The sequence below is a fragment of the Lycorma delicatula genome, chromosome 11 (assembly GCF_047948215.1).
Source record: "Lycorma delicatula isolate Av1 chromosome 11, ASM4794821v1, whole genome shotgun sequence".
NCBI classification, from domain to species: Eukaryota; Metazoa; Arthropoda; class Insecta; order Hemiptera; family Fulgoridae; genus Lycorma; species Lycorma delicatula.
The window spans coordinates 6,587,190-6,603,738 of record NC_134465.1 but is presented as its reverse complement, the minus strand read 5'-3'; the positions used below and the strand labels follow the sequence as shown (position 1 = coordinate 6,603,738).

The 16,549-nt window shown below is 27.8% G+C and overlaps 1 protein-coding gene across 2 annotated transcripts in view; it reads right to left on the bottom strand.

The window, feature by feature from the left end:
- LOC142332001 (uncharacterized) overlaps positions 1-16,549 on the bottom strand; it is a 279,107-nt gene that overhangs the window by 63,203 nt on the left and 199,355 nt on the right. The window contains exons 65-69 of one of the 2 annotated variants that reach the window (XM_075378056.1): positions 13,895-13,921; positions 10,504-10,566; positions 6,848-6,871; positions 5,330-5,374; positions 1,823-1,870 (exon numbers count right to left, since the gene is read on the bottom strand). The exons of the other annotated variant lie outside the window; for it this stretch is intronic. Coding sequence (XP_075234171.1) covers positions 1,823-1,870; positions 5,330-5,374; positions 6,848-6,871; positions 10,504-10,566; positions 13,895-13,921 — 207 coding nt within the window. The remainder of the gene's footprint in view (positions 1-1,822; positions 1,871-5,329; positions 5,375-6,847; positions 6,872-10,503; positions 10,567-13,894; positions 13,922-16,549) is intronic. 2 annotated transcript variants of the gene reach the window in all.

Sequence of the window (16,549 nt, the reverse complement as noted above, 5' to 3'; positions counted from 1 at the left end):
ATAAAAATTCAACACAATTAGGCGATAAATTTATAGTTAAAAATAAAGATACTGTTACACTTGAGAAAGCTATAGTTTACATTTATAAACATATTTAAGCCATAACTTTCATTTATAACCATCTTTAATCATCATTTTCCAACTTTTATTAAAATGCAGCAAAAAAATAAATAACATTGCATATCGCTTCTTGTATTTCAGATTTTTAGTGTAACAGTCAGTAGTCTTATTTTAGGCATTCCTTTTCCTATGTTTATGAGGAATATTTCCTTGCCTTTGAATTTATTTTCTATCTACATTTTCATTGTTTTTAAAGTATTTTTTTATAAGCCTAACCAAATTTTGAATAAGATAACCAAAAAATGTAAAAAAATATACTTAACAAAAAAAAGAAAAAAGAAGAATAAATCCCTAAATAAACATAAAAAAATTTACTAAAATTGAAAAAATGTTACTGATAAATTAAATTTTTAAATTGGAATTTCAAAAGTTGGCTACAAATCACTAACTATCAACAATTAACTATTCATATAAATGTATATAAATTTTTTGAATATTCAAATAATTCTTCAACATACTGACCACTATGTAAATGAAATTTAATATTATACAAAATAACCACCAAAACACAGAAATTTTAGATAAACTGGAAATTAATTTGATAAATTTAATTTAACTACAATGTTTTGGTGATTTATATTTTTTTATAGAATATTACATATTGAATCACTGTGTTAATAAAATGAAATATTATATGAAATATAAACCACCAAAACACAATACTTGGATAAATTACAATTTACCATATTAATTTCCAAGAATTAATTTTCACGGCGTCTTGCATCTTCAGTTGATATTTAATTCTATAATTACATTATAATTCTTTTAAAAAATATAGAATTTTAATTTTATTCTAGATTATTCTTTGTTTTGAAATTTTGAAGTTTTATGAATGCATATGTAAATTTTGCTGCCTAGTACTGGAATGTATAAAACCCCAGTAAAATATAAAATTAAAGTAAATTTTTTAAGAGTTATATTATAATGTAATACTAAAATTGAATACCAACTCAAAATGTGGGATGCCGCAAAAATCGATTCTTGCAAATTATAATTCTGCTTACCAACCAATTTCAAAAATTTAACAATGGTTTGTAAGCCGAATTATAATTTATATATTTTTATATTATATATACCAATGGGCCATGCTAAATAAAACTATTCTTGGAAATTAATATACTAAGTTTAATGTACATACATCATAAAATATGAAATGATAATTGTTTAAATATCTTATCTTTAAAAGGATTTTTACAGCCATACAACACAAATCTAGTTAAACTGCAAAAAACACCAGACTCATATTCAGTAATGATATGAAATACTTTTAGGACAATCTTGTTTAATAATATGAATTTAGAAATTTCCTTTTGGAATTCATAGGATTATCTTTAATTTCTTTCTTTAGTAATTATACATACCGTTTATTTTTTTTTTACATTTTTTCACATTTTAAATTTTAGAAGTTTGCAGAACAAATATTTTTATTTATAAAAAAACCTGAAGGAAATTACATTCAGAATTGCTTTTCTGTTTTTATGAATAACTCACAAGTAAGGTCAAAGTTCACACAAACTTTATTAGCCAAGCAAAACCAAATTCAAACCTGGGACTTTCCAGATTAAAGGCTGCATGTTATCACTCAGCCATAGGGATGGGTCAGTGGTATTTACTGTAAACAATGTATTATGAGTTGATAATAATTAGAGCGATCACAGATAAAAACCTGTAATGTAAAAAAAAATTCAACTAAAACACTTACCAAATACACTCCACCATTTTCAGATACCAGTTTTTTACATTTTGCTTTCTGAAAAAAAGTTTGCAAACAATCACATCAATTATACTCTATTTTGGTTATAATTAAACAGTTCAAATGGATAGATAATTCATTCCACATGATGAAAGCCAAGATTTGTATTAAAATATAAGTAAAAGTTCAGCTTACCAACAATTATAAAATGTTTAATCTATCCAAAATGAAATGAACTCTTTAGATGATAATATTAAATTTACTTTAAACCAGGAAGATAACAATAACATTAATTATTTGGATATACAAATTAATAAAAATTTTAATAATAATAAATTTGACACAGACGTATACAGAAAACTAACTAAACAAGATACTACAATACACTTTAATTCCTTTCATCCTTGGAATCAAAAAATATAAATTTCTAATTCTTTAATTTATAGAGCAATAAATATTTAAAACATAATAATATAAAAGTAAATAATGAATTAAATAACATTTATTATATTACTGTAACAAATGAATATAATGTAAATTTAGTAAACAAATTATATAACAAACTAAAAAATAAAATATGTTTAACAGATGAAATTAACAAATAATACTACTGGAAAAGAATATGTTAAAATTGACTATAATATAAATTACAGAAAATTTAATAAAATATTTCAATCGTCTGAATTAAAAAAAAAAAAAAAACATTATAACTAATAACAAAATAACACATTATTTAAATAATAAAGATCCTTCTAAAGCAATAAAACATAATAAAGAGTATATTATAGCTTGAAATGCGAAAACTGTGATTTAAGATACATTGATATGACTAATAGATCATTTTCAGTTAGAATCAAAGAACATATTAACTGTATAAAAAAAGAAAATAAAGACCGATCTAACTTCACGAAACATATTTTGGAATTCAAACACAATTATAATCCAAATAACTATTGATATATTAGAATATATCAATATATTCTAATATATTTATAAAAATCATTTTTTATAAAACTAATATTTTAGAAAAATTTTACATTTATTTAAATGATAACAAACAGATGAAAGAACAAACTAAATTGATAACGACATTATATTTAAACAAATTATACACAATAACTAATGATTAAGTTGGCCAAACTGTTTTCATTTCATATTACCACAACAATGGAGATTATTTTACCAACAGGACATGTTTTTACTTTTACGTATGACTGTTACTATTCTTTTAGTACTAAAATTACTATACTTTTAAATGTAATGACAATCAATTGTTATGGATATAAACAATCAGCCCGAAGAGGGTAGATGTTAGAATCTTTAGAGTTAATGGATATATTGTATTTGTATGGTTTAGCAAAATCATCTGACAATCGACTCACCTGGGGATTATTATTTTCAATCAAAATAAATGTTATCGGTAGCAATTATTTATTGGGTTGGACAAGTACACAATCTAAGTCAGAGATGATGATTGGGTAAATCTAGGCCTTTTACACAAAACTAATTCATTTATTTGTTCTTTAAGCAATGATTGACTAATATCCAATTACATCACTTTCTGATAGCAATGAACTTTGTAGTGTGTGAAAATATTATACCAAACTGGAATTCTAACCCAGAACCTTCCTGATAAAACACAGAAAGGATACATATCACTTGATCATATGTCTAGGCCCTGTAATCTAGATTCTACCAAATGCAAATAAAGATTATTTACAAATATATCATTCTTCAATAATTTCTAAACATACATATCTGATAATTTTACAGAAGATATTTGCCATCCTATTGTTATCTGCCAAGAGGTAACTTCATTGCAATATGCTCATCTCTATTCTCTTCTATTTGCTGGTAATCTTTTGAGATCGTAACAACCTCCCCATTTTTTTTAATGATTATGTATAATTTTTACTCTTTTCTGGTTTATTTTTTTTGCACTTTCTACAGATCCTTCTAGCATTGTTTAAATAAATCATCCTCTTGTAATATGTCCCACACAATTAGCCTTCTACCAATTAGTCTCTATTTATTCTTATTATTCATTCAATTTTTCACTTTGTTGGTCCTTTTAATATTCTCCAATTTCCTTCATATATAAATTCTCTCTTTTTTCTGTTTAGCCTCTGGAACCACCGTAAGATATTACTTCTGAGGATGATATGTGTGAATGTAGATGAAGTATGTAGGCTTGTACAGTCTCTGTATTCCTTAATTTTTTTTCATATTTTTAATTTTTTTATATTCTACTTCCACTAGTCTTGCAATACAGGTATTTTATTTTAAAATTATTCTTGTATGAAAAAATTTTATCTATTATTATTAATATAATGTATGCCTATGCCTGGCATGGTTGATAATCAGACCATGGTATTATATATTTAAAATTATTGTGTAATAACTGTACTCGCTATGCAAATGAAGTATGTATTCTCTTGCCATAGTTACTTTTTTCGGAAAAATAAATAGTTATATAAATGTGTATATCAGTATAAATGTATACTGAAAAATTTCAGACTATTTGATGATATTTTTTTCAAACGTAAACTATGTACTACTCATAGGTATTCAAATCTGAATATTTCATACCTTTTACAACCAAAAGAAATATTTACAAATTAAAACATATCTTTACCTCAATAAAGATAAGTTTGAATTTTTTTATTTACGCATCAAAATGTTTCTTGTTCCAATAAATATTATTTTATTACTGCTTCTCTGTGTATGCTGTATGTAAAGGACTATACTTCCAAAAAATAATAAAATTTATGCCAGATAGGCGATCACATTAAATGTAGAAAGAAAAAAATGAACTTATATTGATGCAAGACTTCCAAAAAAAATTAATTAGGTAATTAACTTTCTGGTCAGCTGATAGAGGATTCAGACTTTATAACAAAAATGATGTTGTAGGAACGATTTAATATTAAACCAAATATGTACGTGCAACTCCAACGGTCACCAGTGCTTAATAAATATTTAAATTGATACAAGAAAGGAAAACTCATTCATCTGGTCTGCTAATTATCCTAAATATTCCAGAACAAAGCCTATGTTAATCAATTGATGGTCGTTCAACAATTAAACAGAAAAATGACCGTAGAGCAATTATCATTAATTCAATGGCTATGAAACTGACACCACTTTTCAACATAATCTGCAGGTACATTTACGCACATGTTCCATTTTTTTTGTAAGCTTCTTTATTCCATCAGTAAACACTTGTTTACTTGACATCTGGGCCATTCTTGTACCACATTATTGCCGAAAACTCATTGCAATGTAAAAAAAAACTCTGAGAAAACCAAACAAAAAACTCAGACTGTACATCTTTCAATCAATTTTTGAATAGCTTCTTTTGTCTTCAGCAGTAAGGGGGGGTGAGAAAGTGTTTTTCTGCTATAATCATTTGTTTCTTTATTTATTGAATAACCCTCATAGTAGAGTTGAATTAAGGATTCCTAAAGAAAAAGAAAAAATTAATGAGCTTGTTTAAAAATTTAATGTCATACTTACAAGATTATGGGCTTTCTCATTTTTATAATCTAAATCACTGAAGGCCTGTAAAAAAGAGAATAAAATAAAAATTATATTTTGATTACTTTCTAAATTTTTTGTAATATATACATTATAATGATGTATTTTTTAATATACAATTTTTTTTACATTTTATTCAGTGATGTTAACATTTTTAAAAGAAAACTTATGCAATTTTCTTTATAAAATAATGTATTGTTGTTATCTATTATAACCATTATGTCTACATTAAAAAAACAAAATTAAAATTTTCTTAACACCAAATAGAAAAAAACACATGATTTACCTGCATTCCATTCAATCTGTAGAGAAATTTGTGCTCAAGAAATTTTCAAACACGGCTTCTGAATTGTGAATTTTTTTATAGTAATTATTTTTATTTTACATATTTACCTTAACGTTATTTCATATATTTGTTTTTAAACAATCAATATAAACCTAATTCGCATATATTTTTTATCTTTCAATTTGCTTTAATATCATACATTGTTGTGATCTATAAAATGTTTTATTATGTACTGATTGGAATAAAAATTTTATTTTTTTACTTCAACTATCATGAACTTTATTTTTTTAAATTTCTTTAGTTCTTTGGACCGCTAAGGGAAATGTAATCAATACTGTTTAATCTTTATAATGTACAGTACTTATTTATTACTACAAGTAGCTCCGGCGTTATTTCATTCTTGCTTCATATTCTTCTATTTTCTAAGATGCAGTAACATCAGAGGTTCTGATGACTTTAGATCCATCAAACTAAACAGATGGTAAAACGCACACAACAAGAAAATTTACAAAGGCTAATTTAAAACTGACTTCAGATTATCAGTTTAAAATAAACCTGTAGCCATGACAACACGTCAATATGCAGTAGTCTCCAGCATCTATAATTTTATTATGTATCTGCCTACTGACCATTCTATTCAGTAACAGTAAAGTAGCAACCTATGAAATACATACCCTATCATGATTGCTCCTGATGGTTGTGAGGTATGTTATGTGATTTGGTTTTTTATAAATAGATACTACTGCTGATAAATGTGCCAGATTTTTAATAATCAATACTTAATTGTTGACCTTATCAGCAAAAATGAATTTCATGCAATTTATGATTAAATTAAAATCATCATTTTATTGTAAACTATTAAAGAAACTTTAAAACTAATTATCTAAAACAAACCCAATTTGCTCATAAATGGTAATCAGCGAGTGATTTCTTCTACTGCCTTTTTTCAGTAGATTTTAATTTTGGAAAACTCTCTGTGTTATTACATGGAGGATAAACATTTAATAACGTATTAATAATTAACTTAAAACAATTTTGATTTCAGATTTTATATTACATTAATCAAATTTGTTAAAAAGAAATCTTTTATGTCTGTAAAAAAAAGATTGCAGAATATTATTACATCATTTTCACTCTTATGTCTATAATAACCACACATAATCCTTTCATTTACAATAACATTAATAATAATAATAAGTAAAAAAAATTACCTTATATGCATAAACAGTCCAACTCTGAAAATAGAAAAATAATAATAAACTGTTAATCATAATTGGAATAAAATATATTACATTCATTTTAAATTAATGCTACTAGCTAACTTGATTTTCAAGTTATAATTCCAGTTTCAGTTTTAAGTTACTTTCATCCATTCTTATACTTAACTGTTATGATTACAATACATCAGAAACATAAAAATACAAATTTTTATAAATTTAATTGTACCTTTCACTGGAAAATACTACATTAATTACTTTCCTTTTTTAGTATTCAAATTAAAAACAAAAGATTTCCATTATAACAACATCGAATAAAGTTCTTTCTAATTAATTTCATTTGCTTTTTAAAAAAAAAAAAATTTAACAAAGTGAATATACAATTAATATTGAAAATACTACTAAAGTTTTTACCAACAAGATTGTTATGCTAAATGTAAAAAGATTAACACATATTGCATCAAATTCCTGTTAAATGTATTTAAATAGGTTTCTACTTTTGAGAATTTAATTAAAAAATAAATTCTCTACGTCGTACAAAGTTTCAATTTTTTTTTTATTATACTTAGCAGTCAGTAGTAGTAAATGTCTGTACTGGCAGACCCATTATTTAATTTTGCATAAATAGTTTTTCAACAGTTTGGATTATTATTTTGAATTCAAACATAAGTTTGCAATATTATGTAAAATTTTAAATGTCTTGAATTATTATTTAATAATAACTATGCAAACATAATATCGTGCCTGCTGGAATTGAAAAAAATTTACTGTAAAAGATAAAAAAAGTGCAAAATAAAAATTTGTTTTTGTAATTAAACTTAAAGCTGTTTTTGAAATCTGACATGAAAACAGAAGTATAGATTTTATATTATATTAGTTATTTTTAGAATTATTTGCCTAAAATTTCATAATATTTGAGTTGTAAAATTTCAATCACCAGATAAATCCTAGATGATTAAATGATTAATGAATGAATGGTTAAATAGGGCGTGGGGAATTATAATTTAGTTGCTGTCATAGTCCTTTTAAAAACTATATAAAAAAGCTATGTTGACTGTAAGGAAACTCATTATATACTGACAGATTGGAAAAATATAACTTCCATTTTCAACAAAATGGACAGAAGTGAAGAGACACTCATCTCATCAGTATTTATGAAAATGAAACTGCATCAAACACATTCTACTCAGATAATGAATATAGTAATGAATCATAAAACCACAAAGTAATGGTTGTAGTTTAAAATAGAATTACGACTAATTAAAATTAACTTTATAAATTTTTCTGAAATTTTATTTTATTAAACTTTTTTCAAGTTTTAACATGAAGTTTTTACATTATTGAACTAAGGTGTACGTTAGTAATCACTAAAGTTTGTTAAGTAATTTCAAGGAATAGTTAGTGCATTTTTATTGAATAAAAATAATCTTTATATCCAAGTGTTTTTAACAAATATGTTAAAAATATACTAACTGTTCCTGACATATTTTATTATAAAAAAAATTGGTCAATGTTGGTGGATTACTGAGGATCAACACATAGATGAATGAAAATACTGAAAGACTGGTTTTTTTTTTTAATGTTTATGATGTAATCTTTTTTTAGTTAATTATAAAAGAATTAGCCTGGTGTTAGGAATGGTTGATTTGTTTTTATACAAATATGTACAACACTGAAAAAGCAACATAGATTACTAACATAATAAAATATTTCAATGATAAAAGAAAATAAATATGCAAGTTAAGGAAGAATATACAAAAGAAAATAACATATTTGATTGGTAAATGAATTGTTCTTTTATCTAAAATTTCTCTAAATATCTAAGCATGTAAAAAATATGAAATTCAAAATTATCTAACTTAATCCAATTTAATCAATGTAGATAATGTAAAATTTTCAGTAAGGACAAAAAATAAAAAATAAATATTTAAGAATATTTGAGAATGTAGAATATTATACTACTAACAACAATTTCAAAATGCATAAAATTTACAAATACTTAAGTTCACATATAAAATGGTGAACTGTAAATATTTTAAAAAAGAAGATAAATTTAACTAAGTCAGTGTAATACAGAGTGCCTGTAAAAAAAGAACTCTAATTTTTTAAGAATGAAATAGTTTTTATTTTACAGTACTCTATAATGTTTTATTTGTAATCTTTAAGTGACATCAACTAATCTTTAGTTTACACATTCTTTGTCAGATAGCAGCTTTGCTGAATTGTTGCACAGGCCAAGCAGTTACAAGCCAGGCTTCAGTAACATGATGCCGCAAGAGAAGGTATACTGCATGTGCCAGCTCACAGAATCAAAATCAGTAACCTTCATGCAAAGAAATTATACATTAGTCTATCATAAAAACAATTTGTATGACAAAAGCACGCGTAAATGGTGTGATCAGTTTTTGAAAACAGAATTGTTTTGAAAAGACATTCACCAGTTAAGTCTAAAACTAGAGATGAAATTACATAAAGGATTTAACTGTCTTTCCAACAGAGTTCAATACGTCCAATTTGTAGCATTAATCACTGACTAAACAGTCCTAAAAGGATTTTCCATGATGTTTGCAAGCATTTATAAATGCAACTATTCCATGAAATTAAAGCTACCAGTAATCTACAGTGTTCAATTTTAATGACCATGTTAAACTTCATTTCAGCTGATTACCTGCAGCGCATTTTATTTTCTGATGAAAGTACATTTTACATCCATGTAGTCATCAATTCCCATTACTGTTAAGTATGGGGCTCAACTTGATGTTTCCACAGATTGAAAATATGGAGAGACTAATTTCCTGACAGGATTGAGCCTCTTCACAATATGCAGAAGTTGTGTAGATTCCACTAGATGACAGAATCTCAAAATGCTGCGTAGGAAGAGAAGCTTCATTTGGGGCTATGTAAAAGACATCATACACCACGAAAAAATTCAAGAATAATAGCAGCCGTGGAAGTGATTTCTGCAGATATGCTTGTATCAGTGTGGAATGAAGTGGATTATCAGTTTGTAGTTTGCATGGCTGTGAACGATACTCATAATGAGTTATATTAAGAAGTAAAACAATCTTTGGGCTTTGTATTCTCATGTAATGAAACACATATTTGTAATTCTAAATTTAATAAAGTAAATTTAACTTAAAATCGCAGAATTTATTTTCACACACCCAGTTAAGAGAAACATCAACTGTTATGATATGAGACTGATTTAAACTTCCTAGCCTCAGTTAAAAATTGTCTATTCTTAGACCAAGACCACACTCTCACTTACAGGTGATCAGTCATAGTACAAACACTAACCCAACCAGTGGGTTTTGTTAGTGAATGTCAAGAACCTTACTGTAAGGTACTGGATATTTTTAGACTAAAGAAAATGAACCAATAAAGTATAGAATTTGTTGAAACAATAATTTCTTTGGCGAGTAATAGAAAAATTAAATTTATTTTCTATGTGATTTTGTAGAATAGCAGCAGATACAACTGCTAATATACTGCAGAAGAGTATAGTAAATCAAAATATTTTTCAGCAAAATCTTTGGGGAAAGTAATTTATTAACGAGATATTTTTTTCCCAAGATGTTGCTAGAAATTATGAATGAATAAACAAGAAATGAAATATAACACTATTTTAATAATTAATTTTACAAACTTACAGCAGTGCTTTCAGTTGTAGATTCGGAGAATGTTTCAATAACAAGTTTTGAACTTGAATCTTTCTGTTAAAAAAAGATTAAACCAATAAAATATATTAATATAAAAAATAAACACTCTTAATGATTACTGAAATGAATTTACTTTTACAAAAATAGAGAAACTATACAACTTGATAGGCATTTACACTGTTAAAATAATCAAAAGCGTGCTATTAAAAATATTCATAAATAAAAAAGTTATTAAAAACATACATAATTTAAAAATATAATGAACTTCAACTTAAAAAAAGAATCCTCCATTAAAAGCTAATATTTTTTCAGTTCAATAAATTTTGACTTTAGATATCGATACGAAGTTAATAGCAAATAACCGCCAATAATTTACTAGCTTCCTTAATTTTTTTAACTTTGTAACACAAAATTTATAGAAATGAAAATAATCATTCAACAATTACTACCAAGCGTTGCAAAAAATGTAAATGTTCACCTGTACTTATCAAATACCAATAGAAAACTAAATAACATCCAAGGGCTGACTGAAATGTAACTGTGCAGTCACTCAATACTTGCATATGAAACAGTATATATATTTCATTTGATAGAAAAGTTTAATTTATTTTTCCAAGCAGTTACTATTTACAGCAATCCATTTCTACCAATGGTGAACCAGTTTTGTCATTCCATCAATGAATAATGCTTGCAATCTTTCTTTATTCTGTGATCTTACTGCATCCTTCAGTTCCTCATCCATGGTGAAATAAATATCCTTTAACATCCCTTTTTAATTGTAGGGAGAAGTGACAATGACAAGGTATAAATCTGATGAATATGAAGGGTGTGGAATGTATTTAAAATTCAACTTCCAAACATGATAACATTTCAGAAGCTGTTCACAGTATTTCTTTTGATTTTTATTCTTTTCTGTGAATTAGCAAGACACAGACAGATTTTTTTTTTTAGATTTTATGGCAGCCCACTTGTGCAATAATTGATTTTTTGATATTCTGTCTGGATGGAAGGTTATATGATATTATAGTCGTTATTATCCACCATCTCTTAGAGCTTCTTGTCAATCATGGAAACCAGATAACCACAGTGATCAATATCATAAGAATTCACTTTTCACAAAAAAAGAAACACATACACACAACATATACTGTATATATTTAGTTTTTTACAATAGTTAAAAATTACCAGAATATCAACAGCACTTTACGAAATTAGAAAACATGTGACAAAAATCATCACACAGAACAAAAGAGAATACCTAAAGAATCAATTGGCTCCATTGAAGAAAACTTCCACAACTACAATACACAAGATTTCTACAGGTCGTTTGCAGGAAAAATCTGCAAGTACACCTCTCAAAATTTGTGCTTCAGAAAATCAGATGTAAGACTCATACTCACTAATTAAGAAAACTGTAAGGAATTGGCGTGATATGTTTCCAAACTCCTCAACTGTCCAGAACTTCTGTTAAGATTCCGTACAGAAACCAGTACCTACACCCACCCTGAATCCCCTTCCACCACGCAAGAGGAAATTCTCAGGCATATCCTCAAAGAAATAGAGCATCTGGATAAGACTGCATCATTGCTAAGCTAATGAAAAATATTGGACCAAACTTCCTCAAAAACCTCATTCAATCATCGCAGAAATTTGACAGATAGAAAAACTACCTGAAGACTAGAAATGTACTCTTATCCACCAACTATATAAAAAGGGAGACAAAACAGAGATGAACAACTATTGAGGTATCTTCCTTCTTCAAGTTACATACAAAATTTTCTCAGCGTTGTATTAAAAATTTTCAGCGTCATATTTTTCTAAGTGTTGTATTAATAGTTAGTTTATTATTTAAACTATCTTAACTACTTAAATATTAGCAATAAATAAATGGATAAATAAAATACTAGCATTTTATAATTCATTGAGATAGCTGATTCACTTCCCTATAACAAATTAAAAAAAACTTTTTAATGGTTCATGAAAACTTTTGAAAGAAGTGATATTTATTACTAAGATAAAAAAGTAAAATAATGAAATCTGACCAGAAAGAAACATAATGAGTACAGTAAAAAAGGGGGAAAATGTAACAATGTTGTTATTGAAGAATAAGTCTTTCTTTGTAGATTGTGTTAAAATAAACAATTCTGCATAACTAAAAACAGCTTTTATGCTGTTGTCATGTACTCTTTTCAAGCACTGTCACGTGCTTTCCAGGTACACATACAGAGTGAACAACTTAAAACCGACTAAAGCCGGCTTTAACTCCACTTATTTAAGGGTCATATAATAAATCAGTTGTTAACTATTCACGCTTCAATGCTATATAGTTTCATTCTTTGCAGCTGTGTTTTTCTAAAATGCCTTATTCGATTGAGGAAAAGGTTGCTATAGTGACAGTTTTTGTATGTTTTGGATCCTTAAAAGAAATATGCTACAAAATATTTGCTGAAAAATTTTGACATACCAGTATCCATCCAATCAAAGAACACCAAAGGGACGATTTAGTTAAAAATTACACTGAATGGGATCAGTTTTAAACGTAAAACAAAATAAACAACATTGCATTAAGACTTTAGAGCCCATAGCTGGAAAAGAATAATTTCTACCAAGCAATTCCATTTTAAGTTGCTCACCCCGTATTTAGAATTGACAGCTTTAAAATGTATTGATTTAATTAATACAACTTTGCATAATTATATTACTATTCATAAACTAATTATTTTTACACATTACAACTTAACTTTTTTTTACATATAATTTTAAACTTCATAATACTGTTTTGGTCGAGTCTTTTTCATGAACAAATTTATTCCTTTGATTCTTTCTGGATAATACTGGCTTTTTTTCCTTAAAATAGCTAATCTACCATTCTAGACATAACTTATAAAATTAAGAATTACGTTACTATTTGAATAAAATGTTTATTTACTTACTTTCATATTGCAGGAGGCTTTTATAAATATATATTTAATAAATTTGATCTATAATGCATTATCTCACTTAGTTAATATCTTAGTAGTATGTGCGTCCATACAATTTATTTTATTTTTTTCATGAAACAATTAGTAATTCTATTTTATTTATTTGTGTATGGTATTCTATGTTCTTGTATTTTTAATGACATTGATTGAATATCAATGGCATTAACAAATGAGCTATATATCAAGAAACTGCATGCACTACTAGTTTCCAAAAAGATGTTCTGAAGCATGTTTACTTATTTTTAAAATATTTCTAAAAAAAAGTGTATACATGCAGTGGTTTATGACAGCAAAATATAAAGCCAAAATGTCTTTCTAATGGTGTTAAGAAATCCAGGTTTATTACCTTGGATCTCAGAAATGCGATAATGATTAGTACATTGGAATTTTTTTTAGCTTACCTGATGCTTGGTTATGTGAGTGAAAGCCTGTAACATAAATAAAATAAAAATTACCTAAAGTAAATTATATTATTCATCATTAATTATTATTATTAATCTGATATTGTTATTTTGATTCTATCTGATTCATCTTGAAATTTAACTTTTGTTTAATTAACCTTAAATGACTTCCCGGTGCCAAAAAAGATTTAAATGAATGTTGAATATTATTTTTCAATTTGATTTGTCTTTATAACTACTGCTTTGCAGTCATGTAAAATCAATTTTAAGTTTGTGAGTAATGAACAATTAATTACATATACAGATTAAGATGATGGATGAGGTGGTTTTGTTATTCTAAATCATTATCTTTTTTTTGAAGTTGAAAACAAAAAGATTATTTTACAGGAGAAAACTTCAAAAAAGGTTAAGTTATCAAAATTAAAAACACAATCAAAGTACCTTCAACAATTAAATTTTCGAAAAATTTGTACTACATCTATTTCAGTCAATTATTCCACTTCACTAATCTGCAATTACAAGTGTAATCTGTAGGTTACATGTTTTAATCTTTATTACAATCAGCGAGACCTAGTCTTGGTCTTTTCCTGCTATGAGATTTAAACAAAGTGTAAAATCCATGAACACTACATCCATATAAACAATACACTAACCTAAAATTACTTCCATAAACAATAAAGTAAACTTATTTAAATTTACTTGCTATGTATTTGTCAAACACTTAAATAGGAAAAAAACTGGAACTACATGTTAATTTTTTTGCATTATTATACAAATTTTAAATTAAAAGCAACAACTTTTTACTAGGGTTATGATGGTGGGAGGCAGAGGTTTGTAGATGAATGTCATCGAAACCAATTCACCACAGATAATGAAGTATGGATAATTGTAACATGCATGAAAAATGGGTTATGAGTCCAGAATTCAAACAAAACATTTCATAAGAAAGACAAAGAAACTACTACACTACACAGTAAAATTATAGCAATCACTATTCCATTTACATTAAGTGCCATTGTAATGTTTACAGGTGACCTGATACGAGTCATATAGCACTTCTGATGATGGAATAGCTGCTTTAAAGTACAACAAGCTCCCTTGTCAGGGTTTCTAAACAAAATGATACATGAAGTGGTTTCCAGTTGCCTTCGTTGCTGAGACAAATATGAGGGGGGTTTTTTTTTGAGGTCCGATCGGTCGCGAATTAAAAACCTGCGCAAAAATCGGATGAACCTTTGCACACAAGTGTTGCGCAGCATCTCTAGTATGGCCTTCAATCATGCCGTGTCACTTGTGCGACAAGGATTCAGGAACTTTAAAGCAGGATGTACAGATGTTCATGATGCAGGCGGTCAGGGAAGGAAGCGAGTGTCAACCGATGATCTCGTTGAGCGAGTGGATGAGGCAATTCGAAAAAATCATCGGTTCACAATTTCTGTATCGAGTGATTCGTTTCCTGAAATTCCAAGGTCAGCTCTCTACACCATTGTGAGTGAGAGACTTCTGTATCGCAAACTGTGTGCGAGATGGGTTCCCAAGATGCTGTCCGACCATCACAAAACAATGAGAATGGACATCTCCCTAACGTTTCTCCAGCGCTACCACAATGAAGTAGAAGATTTTTTGAACAAAATTGTCACAGGGGACGAGACACGGGTCCATTTCGAAACTGAAGAAACAAAAGAACAATCCAAACAGCGGATGCATTCTCATTCTCCCAGTAAACCAAAGAAGTTCAAGCGAACCTTCTCCAACAGAAAGTGTATGGCTACTGTGTTCCGGGACTGGAATGAAGTTCTCCTGGTGGAATTCATGGAAGGCGTGGCATGACCATCACTGCAGCCTCATTCTGCGTGACTCTTCAACATCCTCGAAGGGCAATTCAGAATAAGCGGAGAGGAAAGTTGTAATCAGGCATTGTCTTTCTCCGTGACAATGCTCGGCTGCAACAAAGAAGCTCCTGCAGCGTTTTCGTTGGGAAGTATTTGATCACCCACCATACAGCCCGGACTTGGCTCCATCCGATTTTCACCTCTTTGCTCACATGAAACGCTGGCTAGGAGGACAACATTTTGGCACATACATCAAGCCGCAGACCAGCATAGAAACATGGCTGAAAACACAGGCGGCTCCATTCTATGACGAGGGTATTGGAAAGTTGGTACCACATTACGACAAATGTCTAAATCAGAATGGCGATTATGTAGAGAAATAGCGTAACTATGTAAGTACTTGATACAAATAAAACATTTTTTTATTTTCACTGTGGTTTTAATTTCGTAACCGATCGGACCTTGAAAAAAAATAACCCTCGTACGTGGCTTCATATCACTAAGCTAACCCAAATGCTAGTGACATTTATCCCTACAAATGTCACTGTAATGAAGATCATTGTAATGAACACCTGTAATGTCACTGTAGCCTAGAGGCTGTCACTGTAATGACCATCATTACTCTCAGAGAAAACAACCTTGAAAAATGCCTCTTGCTCCCAGGTGTTTTATATGCATATAGTCATAACAAAGATGAACAAATAGTGCAAAGCAACAGATCAATGTATTCCTTTCTGTAATGAGGCAATCATTATATACATTGCTTCAATTGAGCAAAGTAATACTACTTTACTTACAGATATTATATTTTTTTTTTTTTTTG